This window comes from Caretta caretta, chromosome 4 (genome assembly GCF_965140235.1).
Source record: "Caretta caretta isolate rCarCar2 chromosome 4, rCarCar1.hap1, whole genome shotgun sequence".
Classification (NCBI taxonomy): Eukaryota; Metazoa; Chordata; order Testudines; family Cheloniidae; genus Caretta; species Caretta caretta.
The window spans coordinates 81,795,739-81,814,484 of NC_134209.1; the positions used below are offsets into that span (position 1 = coordinate 81,795,739).

Sequence of the window (18,746 nt, forward strand, 5' to 3'; positions counted from 1 at the left end):
ATTAATATATGCCCAAGCTTCCTAATAAGAAAATATTGTGATCTAATTTAATCCACATTTTTAAAACTTGTTTCCATTATAGTCAAATAAGAAAATAATATTGGAAATTATATTTATACAGTTGATTGCAAATCACTAAACTTGGTAATCCTAATATTAAACAGGATGACATGCCTTGTTTTATTCCCCTTCATAATGAAGTAACACATTCCAAAATCACTAGAACCTACCTTCTAATTGTCAGGCATTAAGTAGCAAAAGCAAAAATAAAATATTAAAAACATATAGAAACCCTGCATTTATGTTGCCTTTCTGTCAAATATGGGAGCCTGTTTATTGCTAATATAAGTGCTGTCATATAATGCTGTGATATGAAGAGGATACTTCTATTTGCTTTGCCTTTCATGTAACTATACATCGCTAGGAAGTAGCATGATGTCCCTGCAGGACATAGACACAAACTCTTGAGTTGTAACCATGTCTCTTTCAAAGACGACTTCTATTGCCGTCACTTAACCTCTCTGCTTCTGTTCACTCATTGTTAAATGTGGGATAATATTTTTCTACCCTCACAGATTGTTAAAAGGATTAATGTCTGTCAAGAGTAAGTGCTATATAAAGGCTAAATGTTATTAACAGTAAAGTGCTTGGTAATATGAGAACCAACATTTTTACCTGATTAAGTTGATATCTTACAAAAACGATTAAAATAAACTGCAGATAATTAATATGCCTTCACTATGTTTTGTTTTAGAAAAGCATGGAATAATGATTATACTCAAGCAGCATCAAAAAACCTTACTTCACTTAATTAAAACAAATTTCTAACATTCTTCAGACACCAATACTTACAGTACAGTCAGAGCGATAAACATCCCATTTGGTCCCCAGACAACACATCTAAACAAAAATCATTTGAGTTGAGTTTCTGCCATTAAAATTCTCCAGTCCTTCAGTTCAGTGCTTGATTTCTTGCAATAGTTGAGAGCAGAGAAGTTAGACCATTCAGTAATATTTCATAAACACAGCTCCCCAAGCACAATAACTCCTACATCTCAGTTATCACTCACTTGTAAGATTCCTAACTCTTTGTGGGAGAGAGGGCAACCACATTACCATATAAAAGTTTGAGGCATATCATGGTCAATAAACAAAAATTGCTTTTTCAAAAAAGCAGTTTGTCCTTGTGCCAGTTTGTTAGAAAACTTTCAGAACAAGTTATCTTAGATATTTTTTACTGACATTATCTTTGTTATGGTTAGAGACAGCTACCAAGAAGGTGTGGGTGTTTTCTGTCTTTTAGAGTCCTCTGGGTTATACAAAACTCCTTCCACCATCCAAATGCCTCATTCTCTGTGTGGGCTGTTCATTTCCCCATTGCACACTCACTCTAAATTATAAGCTTGTGACAGAGGCAAGAAACTGGCCCAGACCACAAAAAAAGCTTTTGGGGGTATTAAAGTGCACAACTGTAATTTTATACATACGTATTTTTTGAAAAGATTTTCTAACTCAACCAGCAGTTAAAAGGTGGCTGAAGAAATTAATGACTAAAATTAAATTACCTGTATTATGAAGCAGATCACACTAGATGTTCATAATGTTCTGCATGGCCTTGAAATCTATTGTGTAAATTTCTTTGGGTGGGGGGGAGGGGATATTTTGTTTTGGTCCAACAAAAAATCAAGTTTCTTCACAATGTCCCTGGTAAAAGATCAGCAATAATGTTGTTCACATCTGTTTCCTTTCAGATATGTTGTAGTGTCTAAATAGTGCACAAACATATTCATATTTTACAAGATTAATGATATTTTCAGTTTCATGTGGAAATATTACAAATAGGATGCTTTATTATCCTATTATTTCTAGTGACTCAATAATGCTTTGGACTCAAGCTGGTTGAGTATGTCAGGGTCCACAGACCATGCCTGCATACCAGCACACAGGGAGCTAATTCACCCAGATGTACAAAAAGTAATGATAAAGAGCCAAGTGCCCAATTAACCTCAAAAGCTGAACAGGGAACTATGAAATCAGCCATATGACAAGGATCTAAAAACAATCATATTTATAGGATAGCGTAAACATTACCATTTGCTTCAGGTATATTCTTTGAAATTCAGTTTGTGCTGGTAAATGTAGTAGAGCCCTACAAAGGGGTTAGGTCTGTGAGAAAGTCTAATACAACTCCTAGTTAATACAGAATCCAGTTTGCATTCCAGCCTGGGATTTTGTGCATTTGTTCTTATTTTTTTCCAAAGCCATTTTGTTTTCATTTTTCTTCTTGTAATTGATATTTTCTTTTTAAACTCTCCTCTTGAAAATAGAGTGTTCATGTTCCATGCTTAGGTTCGAGATTTATGTAAACTTTCAAAGGCAGAGAAACAGTGAGAATTTTTTTCCAGAGATCAGCACTTTGCTGAATTAAAAGCTATTTAATTATTTGACATTTTACTCATGTTCTCACAAAATCAACTTTTCTCTCTGACTACTACCACATTTTCAATGATTTTTTTACAGTGTGTGAGGTAACTAGCGAAGAGTTGGGTTTATCTGCATATTTTTTTTTTTTTTTGCTTCTTTGAGCTTGTAGCGTGGCACAGCAACCATCTATCAGCTGGCTCGTCAGACAGAATAAAGATTTGAAAGTGGAAATAATCCATGGCTTTAGCATTACTCATGTAAGAGTCCTATAGAACTTGATGGAGCAATAACTTTTCTATGGATTTCTTTAAAAACCAACCTGTAGCATTCTCTAATATGGATAACATTCTTTTCTAAATTCTATAGGTTTTCAGAGGAGATTTTATAAAATCTTATTTTCATGTCTATTAAATTATCTAAAGCTTTTAAGCTCATAGATTCCCAGCTTCTTCCCTTGATATTTTACTACATTTTAGACACAAAGTGGAAGAATCATAGGTTACTGGTTTGGGAAAGAAGAAATATTTTAGGTCTATTCCTACTAAAGGTTTTAATATGTGTTGAGACATAGTTTCCAACAAATCCTCACTGGCCCAAACATAACATTGCAGGCGTGGCCAAACTGCAGCTTGCGAGCTGAGCACAGTTAAAGTGCGGCTCGTTGAGCTCCCCCCCAACCTCCACCCCATTCTCCACCTACCAGACTGGAGGAGGCTTCTGTCCTGTGGCAGGGTGATAGGACTAGGGGCTCTTCCCTGCATGGAGAGGTTCTGGGGGCTTTAGTCCTGCATGGGTGGGAGGAGATGGTGGGTGCCGCCCCACAGGGCAGGTTGTGTGTGTCTTGTGGTGCTCAAACTTCTGAAGATTATTGTATGCAGCTCAGAGGGCCTGTAAGTTTGGCCACCCCTGTAATATCACTAACACCAAGGGTTGAAAAACTGAGTCAGGTTTCCACAATCATGAGATTAGCTTCCAAGTCATCAGATAAAAAAAAGTTTGGTTCTTTTATTTGCCCTCTGAGTTGAATTTGTAGGGTTCAATTTCTTTGTATTCTTCCACTGAGGTCTAGTAACTAGTCTCCCCCCTCACCTCCAAATATGACATTTGTGAGAAAGTTGGTAGAGTTGACAATACTACAAAGATGTGATGCTGGTTTTAAAATATGACGACAAAAGGAAGCCTAAAATTATGTGACACGTTAGGCCAAATTCACCCCTGGTAGAAGTGGGTATACCTTTGGCGTTAAATCTGCTTCGAGCAGGGCGCCGTTTAACCCAGAATTTATATACAAAATAAGCATTTCAATTTTTAAAAACCAATTGTGCAGTAAGAATTGATCTCAGCGTGCAGGTAAATATGTCTAATATGAGATGTATCTCAATGAAATAGCTCTTAAGTGAACAGGAGCAAGAACCATGGGAGTTTGTGAGGGAGTATGAAAAGCCAATTGTACCTAGCATACTGTAAACTTAGGCCAATACTTCCCCCCGCACACACAGAAAAAAGATCCTGCAAGAATAAAAAAATAATAATAATGCATGCAGAATTCCAGCAGCAAGGTGGGGGTTATCCAGTTCATTGCTCTGAATTCAGCATGTATAATTATGTGCCTTGTGGGCAGGTGCCATAAGTGTGCAAGCAACTCATGGTTCTATGAGACAGAGTATGGGCTCTTGTTGCCAGAGTGACTGAACTGGAGTAGCTAAGGGAGACAGACAAGTACCTAGGGGAGACTTCCAGTGACATAGTGCAATGGTCCCATTCCCGGTCTGACAGTCTCTGTGCTATGGAGGAGAATGGAAAGTCTTGGGAAAAGGCAAACATTTAGCTGGAGTGGAGGAAACCAATCCCTCCTTCTAGATGATGTAATGGTCTCCTCTTGCTCTGAGGCTACCCCTCTTGGGAGGGGACCCCAGTTATTAGGAAGAGACAGACGATAGGAATGGGGGATTCAATCATTAAAAACGGTTGCTGACCTCTTGGGACTTCTAGATAGACTTGTATTCAGTGCTGGGGAGGCACTAGTGTTTGTGGTACATGCAGGTACCAGTGACATAGGGAAAGATAGGAGGGCGATCCTGAAGGCCAAACTTAGGCTGTTCGATAAGAGATTAAAGTCCAGGGCCTCCGTGGTAGCACTCTCTGAAATATTTCCAGCTCTGCACACAGGGCCAGACAGACAAACAGAACTAGAGGGTCTAAATGTGTGGATGAGATGATGGTGTTGGAACGAGGATTTAGGTTTATTAGGAACAGGGGAAAATTTTTGGGAAAGAGGATACTATACAAGAAGGATGGCACCATCTAAACCAAAATAGAACGAGATGGGTGGCATGTAAAATTAAAAAGAGCATAGAGGAGTCTACACTGAGTGCTGGGGCCAAGCTGGCACATGTGGAGAACATACAGTTTGGACAAAGACATCTCTTAGGGAGGACTTATTCAAGACATACTCTATATTCTAGTAAAGAGGGGATGATAGGAGTTGCTGAAGTACAGGTAGGAACTGAAGAGAAACAGTCAAACAAGAGTCCCATTCAATTATATCACATGAAGGCAAACAACTAAATGTTGACAAATTTTATAAATGCTTGTAAAAAAATGCTAGAAGTCTAAATACTAAGGGGGTGAACTACAGTGCCTGGTATTAAATGAGGATATTGATATAATAGGTAGCAGAGAACCTTGATAGATGATCAATGGGATATGGTAATAGCAGGGGTACAAAACATATAGGAATGACAGATTAGGTTGTACTGCTTGGCACAGGCACCAACTTTTTTCTGCACCGGTAGGTGCTCTTGTCCCCTACCCGGCCCTGCCCCTACCCCAAGTCCCCACCCTAACTCCGTCCCTCCCTGCCCCATTGGATCCCTCCCCAAGTCCCAGCCCCGGCCCTGCCTTCTCCCCCAAGCATGCCACGTTCTCCCTCCTCCCTCTCCTTCCCAGGCTTGCCACGTGAAATGGCTGTTTCGCGGCACAAGCGCTGGGAGGGAGCAGGAAGAAGCAGGACGTGGCGGCACGCTCAGGGGAGGTGGCGAAGGCAAGCTGGGATGGGGCAGGGAGCCACCGGTGGGTGCAGGGGAGCCACCGGTGGGTGCAGAGCACCCACCAATTTTTCCCCTCCAGCCCTGGAGCACCCAAGGAGTTGGCACCTATGCTGCTGGGGGAGTGGTATTTTATGTGAAAGAAAGTATAGAATCAACTGTAGTAATAATCTTAAATGAGTCAAACTGTACCATAGAATCTCTATGGATAGAAATTCCATGCTTGAACAGTAAGAATATAGCATTAGGAATATACTACTGACCACGATGGTGATTGTGAAATACTCAGGGAGATTACAGAGGTTATAAAAACAGAAAATGCAATAATAATCGGGGATTTCAACTATCCTCATATTGAATGAGAGCATGTCACCTCAGGATGGGATGCAGAGATAAAATTTCTAGACACCATTAATGACTGCTTCTTGTAGCAGCTAGTCCTAGAACCCACAAGGGAAGAGAAAGTTCTTGCTTTAGTCCTATGTGAAGCACAGGATCCAGTCTAATTTCTGAGTGGCATAGCACTCATACAATAGATCTGGCAGTAACTTACATGCTGCAGCTATGGGAGCAGACCACGAGAGGTAGCTCTAGGGTGACCAAACAGCAAATGTGAAAAATCGGGATGGGGGTGGGGAGTAATAGGAGCCTATATAAGAAAAAGACCCAAAAATTGGGACTGTCCCTATAAAATCGGGACATCTGGTCACCCTAGGTAGCTCTTATCGCAAAGCAGTGTAGAAGGCAGCCAAGGCTGGAGAATTGAGGAGAGAGAGCTGTTCATTGGTCCAGCTTGTACTCTGGGTAACGTTACCACAAGAACCAGTGGTCACCGAATGAAATTAATAAGCAGCAGGTTTCACACACACACACACATAAGGAAGTGCTTTTTTCGTACAACATGCAGTCAAGCTGTGGAACTCTTTGCCAGATGTTCTGTTCATTCCTTGTGAAGCCTCTGGCACCCGTTACTGTCAGGAGTCAGGGCTAGATGAACCCTTGGTCTGACCTAGTACGGCCATTCTTGTGTTTGTGTGTGTAAGTATTTACAATAAGTGGTTCCCTCTCTTTTTATATTGCTTATATTTATTACCAATACAACACCAAAAGTGTCCTTGCCCTCATATTAGCCTGACTTAGGACAAGTGATAAGAGATTGACAAATGGGCTGAGAGGGACCCACAAGTACTTGAACAAAGAGGAAGCATCCTTTTAAAAGCAAGTCAGTCCCAGAAGTATCTGGATCACTACTGGCTAACAATCCTACTTCAGACCTAGGTAGTAAAGGTCACAGGAAAACCCTCCTGAAAGTCATAGCATTCCTCTCTTTTTTAGAGCTAGGCAGCCTAATGCAATAGGTCAACAGGCTGGAAATCTGGTCATTTCACTTTCTCATGACTTAACATATCAACTGGTGTTAGATATTGCAATCATTGTTCTCTCTATTTCCATGAAATTAGTTACATTTTTATATCGGAAAGTTACAGGTTATTAATCTTAACTCCGCAGGGTTCATTCATGGTCTACAGCAAGTTCCTTTTTGCAAGCTATAATAATGTGCCTTATTACTGAGTACCATGTCTTCTGTGACTTCAGCTCTGCAGCACTGGACTTTTGCCACAGAATATATCCCCTAGAAAGTGGATTCCCTAAGAGAAAGCCAACACCAAGACAGGGCTGATCAGTACTGTTTACAGCAGAGGTGGGCAAACTACGGCCCGCAGGCCGCATCCGGCCCACAGCACTGTCCTGCGCGGCCCCTGAGCTCCTGTTGTCTCCCCTCCCCCGCAGCCACGCCACCGCATGGGCAGCGCTCTGGGCGGCGCGCTCATGCAGGGCAGCGCGTCTGGCTCCGGCATGACTCCCAGACATGCTGCTGAGTGGCATGGTAAGGGGGCTGGGGTGTTGGATAAGGGGCAGGGGGTCCTGGGGGGCAGTCAGGGAGCAGGGGGAAGCTGGATAGGTGGTGGGGTCCTGGGGGGCAGTTGGATAGGGCAGAGGTTCTTGGGGGAGTAGATGGGGGCGGTTAGGGATGGGGGTCCTGGGAGGGGGTGGTTAGGGGACAAGGAGCGGGGGGGTTGGATGGGTGGGAAGTGGGAGGGAGCGAATAGGGCACAGGGGCCAGGCTGTTTGGGGAGGCACAGCCTTCCCTACCTGGCCCTCCACACAGTTGCGCAGCCCTGTGTGGCCCTTGGGCCAAAAAGTTTGCCCACCCCTGGTTTACACACTGACTAACATGTTGGTAAAGTCATGATCAAAAGAATCAATACCTGCTGCCACAAGTGCCAATGTCTGCCACCACTATAGCTGCTAGACTTTCTGTCCCTGTGTCCATATGGGATGGAAACTTCCCACCACCGTGGTCTATGAAGTGAGGGAGAGAAAGCAATACAGAAACACCATCCAGGGAGCAGATTTAGGTGGGAAAAAGGTGGTGGTCTTCCAACCATATCAGAAAAGTCACATTATTACCATGTGCTCTCAAGGTTCAGTTTTCCCAAAATGGGGATCCAGAAAATCCATGGGGTTTGATGGTCTTCTCCTGACTAGACTCAGATGCCCCACCAGACTTCATGCACTTGACTTCCATTTTGGCCCTGAGTTGCCTTACGCACAGTTTCAGAACACCAGGGAAGTACCAGAAGCCTGGAAGAAAGTGAATGCTGTGCCAATATTTAAAAAGGGTAAACAGGATGACCTGGGTAATTATAGGCCTGTCAGTCTGACATCGATCCCTGGCAAGATAATAGAGCAGCTGATATGGGACTCAATTAATAAAGAACTAAAGGAGGGTAATAAAATGAATGCCAGTCAAAATAGGTTTGTTGAAAATAGATCCAGTGAAACTTTGATTTCTTTGGATGAGATTAAAAGTTCAGTTGATAAAGTTAATGGTATGATGTAAAATACTTACAGCTCTGTAAGACATTTGCACTATTATTGCACAACACTATGATTAAAAAACTGGAAAGATATAAAATTAACATGGTACACATTAAATGGATTAAAAGCTGGCTAACTGCTAGGGCTCAAAAGGGAATTGTAAAGAGGGAATCATCAACTAGGTGCATTTTCAGTGGGGTCTTATAGGGATGGGTTATATGACCTATAATATTTATCAATGACATGGAAGAAAACATAAATCACTACTAAAGTTTGCAGATGACACAATTGGAGAAACAAATAATGAAGAGGGAAAGTCATTAATACAGAGGAATCTGGATTGCAGGGTAAACTGGATCCAAGCAAACAGCCATTTTAATATAGGTAAACATATACATCTAAGAACAAAGAATGTAGAGCCTACTCAGAGCATGGGGGACACTATCCTGGGAAGCAGTGACCCTGAAAACTGTTTGGGGATTGTGGTAAATATTCACCTGAACATGAGCTTCCTGTTGAATCCTGAATCAAAAGAGCTAATCCTTGGATGCATAAACAGGGGAATCTCAAGTAGGAGTAGAGAAGCTATTTTACCCCTCTATTTGTCACTTTTGTGATCACTGCTGGAATACTCTGTCCAGGTCTGGTGTCCACAGTTAGGGTTGCGAGAAGACTTCTAAGAAAGATTACAGGATTAGAAAACATGTTTTATAGTGACAGAAGGAGCTCACTCTATTTAGCTTAACAAAGAGGACAGTAAGGGATGACTTGATTACAGTATGTAAGTATATCCAGGGGAACAAATATTTGATAATGGACTCTTGAATCTAGCTCACTCAATGAGCGGAAGTTGAAGCTAGATAAACTGAGATCTACTATTTTAACAGTGAGGGTTAACAACTCCATGAAATATAGGCTCTAGTTTGGAGAGATTTGATCGTATATTTTATATAGCAGGTCAGACTAAATGATCACAGTGGTCGCATCTAGCCTTGGAATCTATTTCTGCAGGGTCCAATTCTCGGGCAGTAAGTGACATATCATCTTCCAGGAAGGATATTAGGGGATTTCTTCTCCAGAAGCTAGAGGAAAGGGGGGGGGGGAAGCAAAAGAATAATTTCCTCACTCCTCTTATACTTAAGAGCCCTGAACCCCACTTTGTGATGCAAGCACAACTTGCACCCCTTCTATATGATTCTTCTCTACTTCTGTGCAATGCTCCTGGATTTCTCTGTCACTCCACCCACTGAAATTCTTCAAGTTGAAATGCACAGTACTAGTCACAATTTATTGCCAGGCATTTCATACCACCTCACAATTTTCAGACTTAAGCATAGGGTTTTGCTGCAGGATAGCTCCAGTGCTCCACAGACTCCAGAGAACCCTGTCAATATTTCAGTGACTAATAGAAATAATGAGCAACAACAACTTTTTTAATACATGACTGAGTTAGTGCTCTTTACACAGAAATATACAGATTGTGCGCCTGTCAAGCATGCCTTGTAATCCAACATTCACCCTATGCACAATCAGGCATAAATCATGGGCCTTGAGATTTTGAAGGTCCTGTTTGATCCGGGTGGGGAGGGGAGGCTTGCAACTCTTTTCATGTAATTTATATTTAAATACCCACCCTCCTCAGCTATGGGGAGGAATTTCTAATAACCAGCAAAGCAAGGGCAGACTGGCACACTGTATGCTCTATGCACGGAGCCCTATTTAAAGTCTCTACCCCCCTTCCACATTCCTGCCTGAGCAAAACTTGAACCAAGAATGTTTGGCTCAGGTTGGAGGTTTGTGGTATTTCAAAGGCTTACATCGTAGGCAAAGCAGGTTTGCTCACGTTTTGGGTGGCTGGCATAAACATACACGAAGGACAACATGCTTTAGGAGCAGCTTCTCGCCCCATTTGGACCCCCCCCCCATCAGGCTAACAAAGAGGGGGTGGGCTAGGGAGAGGAGCCTCCGGGAAGGTGACTGACACCACGGGCGCACTTCATTCCGGGGAGGTGCAGAAGGGGACTGAAACGAAAGCCCACACTTTGGGGCCCGGCCCCCGCAGGCTCCCCGCGCTCACCCCAGCGATGGATCGGGCCCCTTTATTACTGGAACGCGCCTGAGATGCTGGCTCCCGGCTTCTCGCCGCGGCCCCGGCGGCCTTGGCCAAGCCAGCGGTGCCTCCGCCAACGCCGCTGCGGGCCCGCGGGGTTTGGGCTGCCGCCCCAGCCCAGCCTGTCGGCCCCCTGGAGGCCGGTGGGGCGCAGAGCTCGGCGGTGGGGTGGATTCTCCCTGGCTCCCAGGTGGCGCGGCTCCGCAGCTAACGCCATGCAAGTGCTCGGCCTGCTGCGCCAGGCTGCTTACGGACCAGCCTCGCCAGCGTCCACCGCCAGCACCAGCCAGGGGCTGCACGGGGCCCGCCCGGCCGGGCCCGCTGCCGCCTCCAGCACGGGGAGGCAAGAAGCGCCAGCCGCCCCCGGCTTCTGCGGCCAGGAGCGGAGCCGGGCGGAGCAGATCAGGAGCCGGACGCTTTACCTGCCCCGGCCGGCTCTGGAATTGCTCCCACTAATAAGGCGTCGGGAAGAGCAGCTTTTTGTGCCAAGTAACCCTCTTCTCCCCCCGCCTCCTCCCACCCTCCTCCCGGTCTCCTCTCCGGCGAAGCCAGCTCGCAGCTGCTGCTCCCCGGGAACCCATCATGAAGGAGGCGACGAGAAAGAGCCCAGGAAACAACGGCTACTTCTGGCCTTTAGCGCCTTCCTTGTGGCCCGGAGCCGTTGGGTTGAGGTGAGGGCGCTGTGGGCCGAGTCCGGGAGGAACGGAGCCTAGAGATCCAGGGTTTTATCCTGCGCCTCCTCCGGCTTTGTTTAAACTGGAGCTGGGAGAGATTTCCCCCTCCCCCCGCTCAGATCCCGTGCACATGTTGTACACCCGCTCACATCTCAGCTGAAAGCCACCAGAGAGAGAGCGAGAGAGAGAGCTGGAGGAGGTGGCTCGGGAGGGAGCTGTTCATCCCCCTTGATCACCCCCTCGCCAGTCCCTCCTGCACACTTAGAGCTTTGTACCTTTGCGCATTTTTTATTTAATAAATTGGTGAGCTCATTATGTTTTTCTTTCTTCTCTGCTTGATCAGTCCCAGGAGAAGAATGGTAACACGAACCGCATCAGAGTGTGAAAATATTGTCCGGGAGGGAGAGAGACCGAGCGGTGGTGAATGCACTTTGCAATACGCTAACAGTGCCTAGAAGGGGGGAGGGTAAGTCTCAGACTAGTTGGTATTTTGCTGGTAATGATGTCAGCTGTCTCCTTCAAGGGCTCTTTTCCCTCTGTCACGAAGTGCAGTTGAGACTTGAGGGCGAGGAGGGGAAACGGAGGCCGTCTCCGGAGGGGTGTGTGTTTGGTTCAAGGAGTTCAGAGCTCGCCTTTCAAACGGGAGTTCCTGTTCCCTCCTTCGGTCCCAGCTGGAGCTGCACCTTGTAGCTCCGGATTTCTTTCGTGGTGGGAAGCAGCTGTTCTGATGGGGGAGATGATCTCCTCCTGCTAGAGGCAGAGGTAGCATTTCATCTCGCAAAGGAAGAGCTTGCAAATTGCTCCCTGGCAGTCCCGCTCTGATCAGTGGGTTGCGGAATTGCGTGCTTTGACCAGCGCGTGGCCCCCACTTCCCACCCAATTTCCCGTAAACCATTTATTGTCGTATCGATTTCTCAATAACTTCTGATCAGTCTATCTGCCGATCATATTTACTCTCTTGTTTTATAATAACGTGGATCGATCATGTGCTTCACAGTTTCCTCGGGAAAGCCTCAGCCGATGGGCGATGATTTCAGTCGCATTTGTGGGGGAATTAAGTGAATCTGTGTTTGCGTTTGTTCCGCAGGTTACAAACTCGCCCTGTGAACTGCGCGGATTGGTGGTGACTCGAGGCTTGTAACAAAAGTTTCTTCTAACCGACTCCCAGTTTCGGGGTGACGGGGAGAGACAGAGGGGAAAGGAAACTGGCCCCGAGTGCAAGGAATAGCTCCTCTTCTTCTATATATGCTGCCATTTGCCATGAAGAGAAAACAGAAGAGATTTTTGCAAATGACGTTGTTGTTCATGGTGGCTTTAATTTTCCTGCCTAATATTGGCCTGTGGTCTTTGTACAAGGATAAGCACCTGGTGAAATCCCCAGAGCCAGGAGAGCAGCAGGTGAGTGAGGTGTGTGTGTGTGTGGGGGGGGGGGGGGGAGTTATAGTTTTGTTTGCTAAGTAACCAACCATTAAGATTTAAAAGCATCATTTAGCCTGATCCGTGGCTGCTATAAAAAGCTAGTTTGCACTTAATGATGCTCATGTGTCATTTTTAACTTGAGATTGCTTTGAATGCCAAATTATATTTAATAGCTTGATGACGTCTTTGATATCCCAAATGGTAAATATAATGTGGAGAAAAGGAAAGCATGCATTATACAAAAAACTTTAGCGAGGATATTGTAGAAGGCAAATTAATCTATGGATTTAAGTTTCTCAGAAGAACACTTGCATGAATGGTTACAAAATCTGACTATGTAATGTTAAAGAGCTGGGACCAAATGCACACTCTGATTTAGACAGGCACAGTCCAGTGGCTGTATCCTGGCTAAATTTGCCCCCCCAAACTCTGTAATATTCACTAGGGGGAAACAAAAAGTGCAGACATTATCAGAACTTCCATCTAGCCAGCATGCAGTCAATGTTGCCTCCTAGAAGGAAATACAGCAGTGTGTCTATTAAAATTGCTCATCATCCAATCAAGTTAACTGTCATTTGTTCTTCTCCTGCTAGGAACTGCTTTTACTTTTTCTACTAGAAACTTAAAGAAGTGACTGTCAGTCTTCTCCTTTCTACTGAATGTTGTTAATATGGCCTGCTACAACTGTAGATAATGTATACAGAGATCAGGCTGTGTGTTTGATGTCATAATATGCACTTAAATATTTCAAAAGTACAGTCCTTCAGTCATAGTTATTATTAGCAGCAGTTGTTATAACCTGTTTTTTCTTAATATGATTCAGCTCATTAGATTTATATATTGCTCATAAATCTCAATAAGACTTTCATTAAATTATATATATTGAGAGTTGTTGTAATTCAATATTTTTAATCACTAACTGCTCTTAAATTCCATAATTACTTCTTTTGCATAACACTGCTGTGTTTCCACTGTGTAATCTTTGGTATGCTTTAAGGCTGGTTATTTTTTAAAAAAAGTTTAGTTTGATCTTTTAGCTTGTTTACCATTTCCACAGCGTTGATATGAGTTTATTAGATAGCATCATGTATCATCTTAGTATATTAATATTCTTAATTTCAAGGGTCATCACCCATATACATCGTACAATTTGCACATATTGAATGTATTTGTCATCCTATTCAGTTGAACAATGACATATGTCACTAACAATCAAAGAGTTTTGCTACTACTAAAGTTTACTCTTCACATTACCATACCTATTATGTATAGTTGTAAAATGTTGTGAATTAAGATACTGCTTTATAATAATAGGAAATCAATGTCAGTTCCTCTATTTGCAGAATCCTTTGTCTTTACAGATTTTTTAAAATACATTGGATCTCAGATTATTAGGGGCTAGAAATATTTTTTTCGAAAGAAAGTCTAAAATATTGATTGGTGGCTATCAGTAGTGTACAAGGGGGAAAAAAAAACCACTTTAAAATCTTTTCAGTTTCTTCTTCAGCTGGTGATTTAAGGAAGGTAAGGTGTTCTATGCGAAATCAACCTTTCAATGACTGACGCACAAAAACAGTTTCTGTTTTCTAAAAAATCATGGCTAGAAATATATTTTCCAGTTTTAGAGATTACAGCCTAAGTAGAGCAACATGTATAAGAAAAAAAAGGAAACAATTAAAAAAACCAAATACTACAAGAGTGAACTTGCCACCTCTGAGAGATCAGCTGGTGGAATGTGTGAAGAGCTAATGAGTCTTATTAATAAGATTTTAGCAACTTTAAAATTGAGTAAGTTTTATTTCTAATGCTAATTGAACAGCAATGTGACTGCGGGAAACGAACGGTAAAAACAATAAAACCTGGCAATGAAACTTTCAGCCCTGACTTCAACTTTACAAAACGATCTGGATCTGTTCAGTTGCCTACAGTCCAATATCACTATCATAAGTGAGGTTCATTGTTGAAGATGTCATAACAAATGAGAACGTCAGGTTGAAGTGGAGGTGAGTAATGTTACTTCCGTACATTTAACTCGTCCAGTTGATGTCATGATTTAATGTATGCTATATTATAGACAAAGGTGTACAAAAGGAACAAAGGATTCAGATAGTTTTGAATCAAACAACTTAAATACTTACAATCTTCTTTTTTGCTTTATATTTTAAGGTAATCTCAGGGAAGAGAATTGGTAAAACAATGTTAACAATCTGCTGACCCATTTTTCTAATAACTGTACAAAGAGAATAACTGTTTAGCCGCGAAACTATATTTCTTACAGACTTTTTATATTAACATTCTAAACTGATCAATAATGAATGCTGCAAGTTAATTTTAAGCCTAATTAAGTACGATATCGAAAAAGTTAGCTGTGATGTATTTTAGTTGTGATGTCAGAGAAAGCATGTATAACTTGGAAAAATTAGTCTGTTACTGTACAACATGGATATGATTGGGAAGAGGGGGAAAGAAGAGAGAATTATGACCTTAAAATAATAGGTGAACAATTGGCTGAATCAGGAGTGACGCTTGCTGTCATGAATAAAACATGTGTCCAACATTTTTATAGTATATTTTGACATTGTCTGTACTAGTTATAGAGCTGATATCTATCTTTGTTAAAGTAGGCTAACATTATGTTGAATAAGCATCAGCTGTCCTTCACTGGAGGGTACGGTATAGTTTTATGGCACTTTGACTCTATATATTGCATAAAAATTACCAGTGAATTTTTAAAGAAGATATCTTCCAACTTACTTGGTGAATAAAGGTTCTGTCAACCATTTTTACCTTACGAATCTGCTAGTTACAGAATAGGATGCGAGGAATGATAGTGGGCTGACTGAAGCATTGACATCATGACAATAGCAGGCAACAAAACTACTCAAAATGGATCACATGGTTAAATGAGGTGTCTGTTTTTATCAATATATAGGAAAGAGGCCCTGCTGTATGGTATGGTTGCATGTGGGGAAAATCTGTGGTATTTATATACCTGAGCTGATAGACTATGTTACAGTGAAATGATGATTTTACAGTTCCTAATAATAATTAATAGAATTTCAGTAGACCATCCTTAAACTTATTCAGATCACATTGTGAAAGTCTTGTATCATGGAAGTCTTGCGTAGCTATTGTTAACATCAAAGCTTGCTTTTATGAGAGGGAAATGGAAAATCAGGTTGGAAATACGATACTGGCAGCACTGTTTCGGAGTATATCATCACTTTAGTCATTGTGCATTAATTTTATATGCAGTACTAATCCTTGAGTGTTTCATACAGTTTTATTTCTCTGGTCTCTTGTAGTTTTCTGGAGTGATTATTTACATTTTGGTAGCTTTATCACTCTGCTGATAAACACAAACCGATCAATTATCATCACAAGTATTTAAACAGAGACTCCAAAGGCACAGTGGCACAGACCAAGGGTTCTAAAATGACAGGAAAGAATATTAAATTCTCCCTAAAAATCCTGTTTAACAATTAAATGGCAATTAAGAAACCCTAAATATAAATCTCAAAAATGAAACTGAATTTCTCTTTTACTCTCTATAAATCAGTCTTCCTTTTTATACCATGGAAACAAGATACATGTAATAGACCAGGTTGTCTCTCTTTTTTTTTTTAATGGCCTTGTTAATTCTTTAGCACATCATGGTGTATTTGAGTTCTATTTACAGTTTTTACAGTTGGCGTTACTTTATTGTAACTCATTCATTCTGTTCCTTTGTATTGTTTGTCACTGAAATATTCATATACATTATTTTAAGTGTCTTGTCTGATCTCTTCTTATCACCTGCCCAAGGAAAGGAGTTTGGATATTAAACTACTCTGATTCACTGTTTTAATTTCACTTCTCATTTTCTCTTATTGGAGTGCTTGTTGTTGCTTACTCCTGTAGCCACTATGATATAGTGCTAATACAGAGCTATTTAATTTGGATGGTGTGACACCCTGACACCCCAGTATTCACCTCTGCCATGAAATTAGTGTATGTTTTATAGAAAGTATAGCTTGTGAGGTATCATTCTAAAAGTCTTGATCTGCTAGACATTAATATCTCGTTGCATTATATGTGTTATTGTTGTGTGTGAAGTTATGAAGTTTGGCTATGTATGTGTTACTGAAACATGTGAGGTTGAAAACACCCACAAGCAGCCTTTCAGGTACAACAGTGAAAAGGCCAAACAATGTTAATGGCTTATTGAGGAAATGCACACAGGCACAAGGATTACCCCAGGAACTGTGTACAATAGAGACCTCTCAGAGATAGCACTACACAATGGGAACCGTTTGACCCAGTTCAGCAAAAGAGCTTTCCAGCAAGTGTGAAGAAGATATAAAAGGGGGATAATGCGATCATGAGGCTACCTCACTGTCCTTGCAACAACACACCTGGAAACACCCTGGAAAGTGATGGTCTCAGACTAGAAGGATCTTTAGCCTATGAAAACCTGGGAAACCAAAGGCAATTTGTGCCTTAAGACTCTGCCAGTCTGTTTATCACTCAGGGTGAGAATTTGTTAATTTATAACCTACCTATCTAGTGTGTTAAACTCAGTTTGCAGTTTTTGTTTATCTACTAAAATAGTCTGCTTTGATCTGTTTGCTATTCCTTATAATCACTGAAAATCTATCCTTTGTAGTTAATAAACTTTTTTGGTTCTCTCTAAACTAGTTTGTGAAATTCATAACTGGAGGCAAAAAGCTGTGCATATCTTCGTCCACACTGAGGGAAGGAGTGAATTTCATGAGCTTACGCTGCACAGTTTTCTGTGCAGAGCAAGACAATACAATTTTGGGTTTGTACCACAGAGGGGGAGGGCACTTGAGTGCTGGGCAATCCCTTAGTTGATTCTTCCCATGCAGAGCTGATTTCAGTGTCTGTGTCATTCTGCAGATGGGTGTGTCCCTACTTGCTTGTGTGCTAGAGGAGGCTTGAGGGCCTGGCAAAGCACAGGGTGAGGGACCCCAGGCTGGTGGAACGGGCGGGCTCAGTGGGACTCCAGTACATCAGGTGGCACCCCATCAGTGGGGGACAGTCTATCACAAATGGTATCTTTGTAACACTGTTTTATGCACCTGTAATAAAGTTTTATCCATGTTTATTCTATGCAACTATTCTTTAATGTAGGAAAAATTATTCCACAGGATAGAATTTCCTGTAATGCCTTTCATAGTCAAGGTATCCCAAAGATAGGTACATGTTGAAAATTACTGTGTTATTTTTTATTGTTTGTTTGTTTTTTGAGGGAGAGGTGGGGTGGAGAAGGTAACATGGTAAAGTAAAACCCCACCTTCAAGTGATGGTCTTTATGTATTCCATTGTGCATGCTCATGCGCTCCACGTGCCTAAGACTGGAAGATTTGTTAGTAATATCCATTAGTAATGCCTGTGCCCTACTGCTCCGAACCAAGGCCATAAGGGGCGATGCAGACCAACTGACTCTCCAGTTCCATTCCGCTGCCGATGGAACCATTCAGTGTCTGCAGCACTTGATACTTTCTTCAGCTTATTTACAGTTAAAATTGTAAAAAGTTCCTTTAATACTTTTAGATAGTTTTAGCTATTTCTTAGTACCTAGTTAGTTTAAATAAGCTTAGGGCTTGGGTGTTCCCTCTCTCCCTCACACTCTCTTCTGAACAGGGTGACCTGAATGCCTGGGATTCAAGAATTGTCTCTCCTGGCCCTCCCTGTCAGTAACCATCTGAAGTGCCTCTTACTACCTTGGGGAAACTCACATCCTCTTGAAGTGCAGCGTTTGCTGATCCTTCCGCAGCAGGACTCAACAAGTCCATGAGTGTAGACTTTGAAGATATCTTATGGATCGTGTTATGAGGCCCCAGTTTGATCTGGGTCAGACTGCAGGTGGAGGCACTGAGATTCCAAGGCCAAGAGGAGTAGACCTGAAGACTCTCTTTCACACAGGGACATTAGGAGGGTAGAAAACATACTCCTCAATGATTAAATAAATCCTCCTCTAGGTCCACTTTCAAGAAGATGACCCCTTTTTCAATGCTATTAAAGTTGGGTGAGATTCTGCGCCCTTGGTAAAAGGAAGCTGAGGCACTCACAAGAGACACAGTACCAATCTCCTGGCTCTAAAGAGCAAGAGTAATTTGAGGCTGGCACCATCTGCTGGAATGGAACCATCCATGGTACTGACGAAAGAGAAGTATCAAGCTCCTC

General features: G+C 42.3%; 1 protein-coding gene across 11 annotated transcripts in view; it reads left to right on the plus strand.

Annotated features, from left to right (window-relative positions):
• Positions 1 to 10,473: 10,473 nt before the first annotated feature.
• Positions 10,474 to 18,746, plus strand: part of GALNTL6 (polypeptide N-acetylgalactosaminyltransferase like 6) — a 928,998-nt gene continuing 920,725 nt past the window's right edge. For 4 of the 11 annotated variants that reach the window (XM_048847725.2, XM_048847719.2, XM_075127804.1 and 1 more), the window contains exons 1-2: positions 11,220 to 11,604; positions 12,226 to 12,545. In XM_048847725.2, the coding sequence (XP_048703682.1) occupies positions 12,384 to 12,545 (162 nt within the window). In that variant the 5' untranslated portion in view covers positions 11,220 to 11,604; positions 12,226 to 12,383. Of the gene's footprint in view, positions 11,136 to 11,219; positions 11,605 to 11,677; positions 11,901 to 12,225; positions 12,546 to 18,746 lie in introns of those variants that run through there. The other 7 variants (XM_048847726.2, XM_048847724.2, XM_048847720.2 and 4 more) reach the window with 6 other exon arrangements.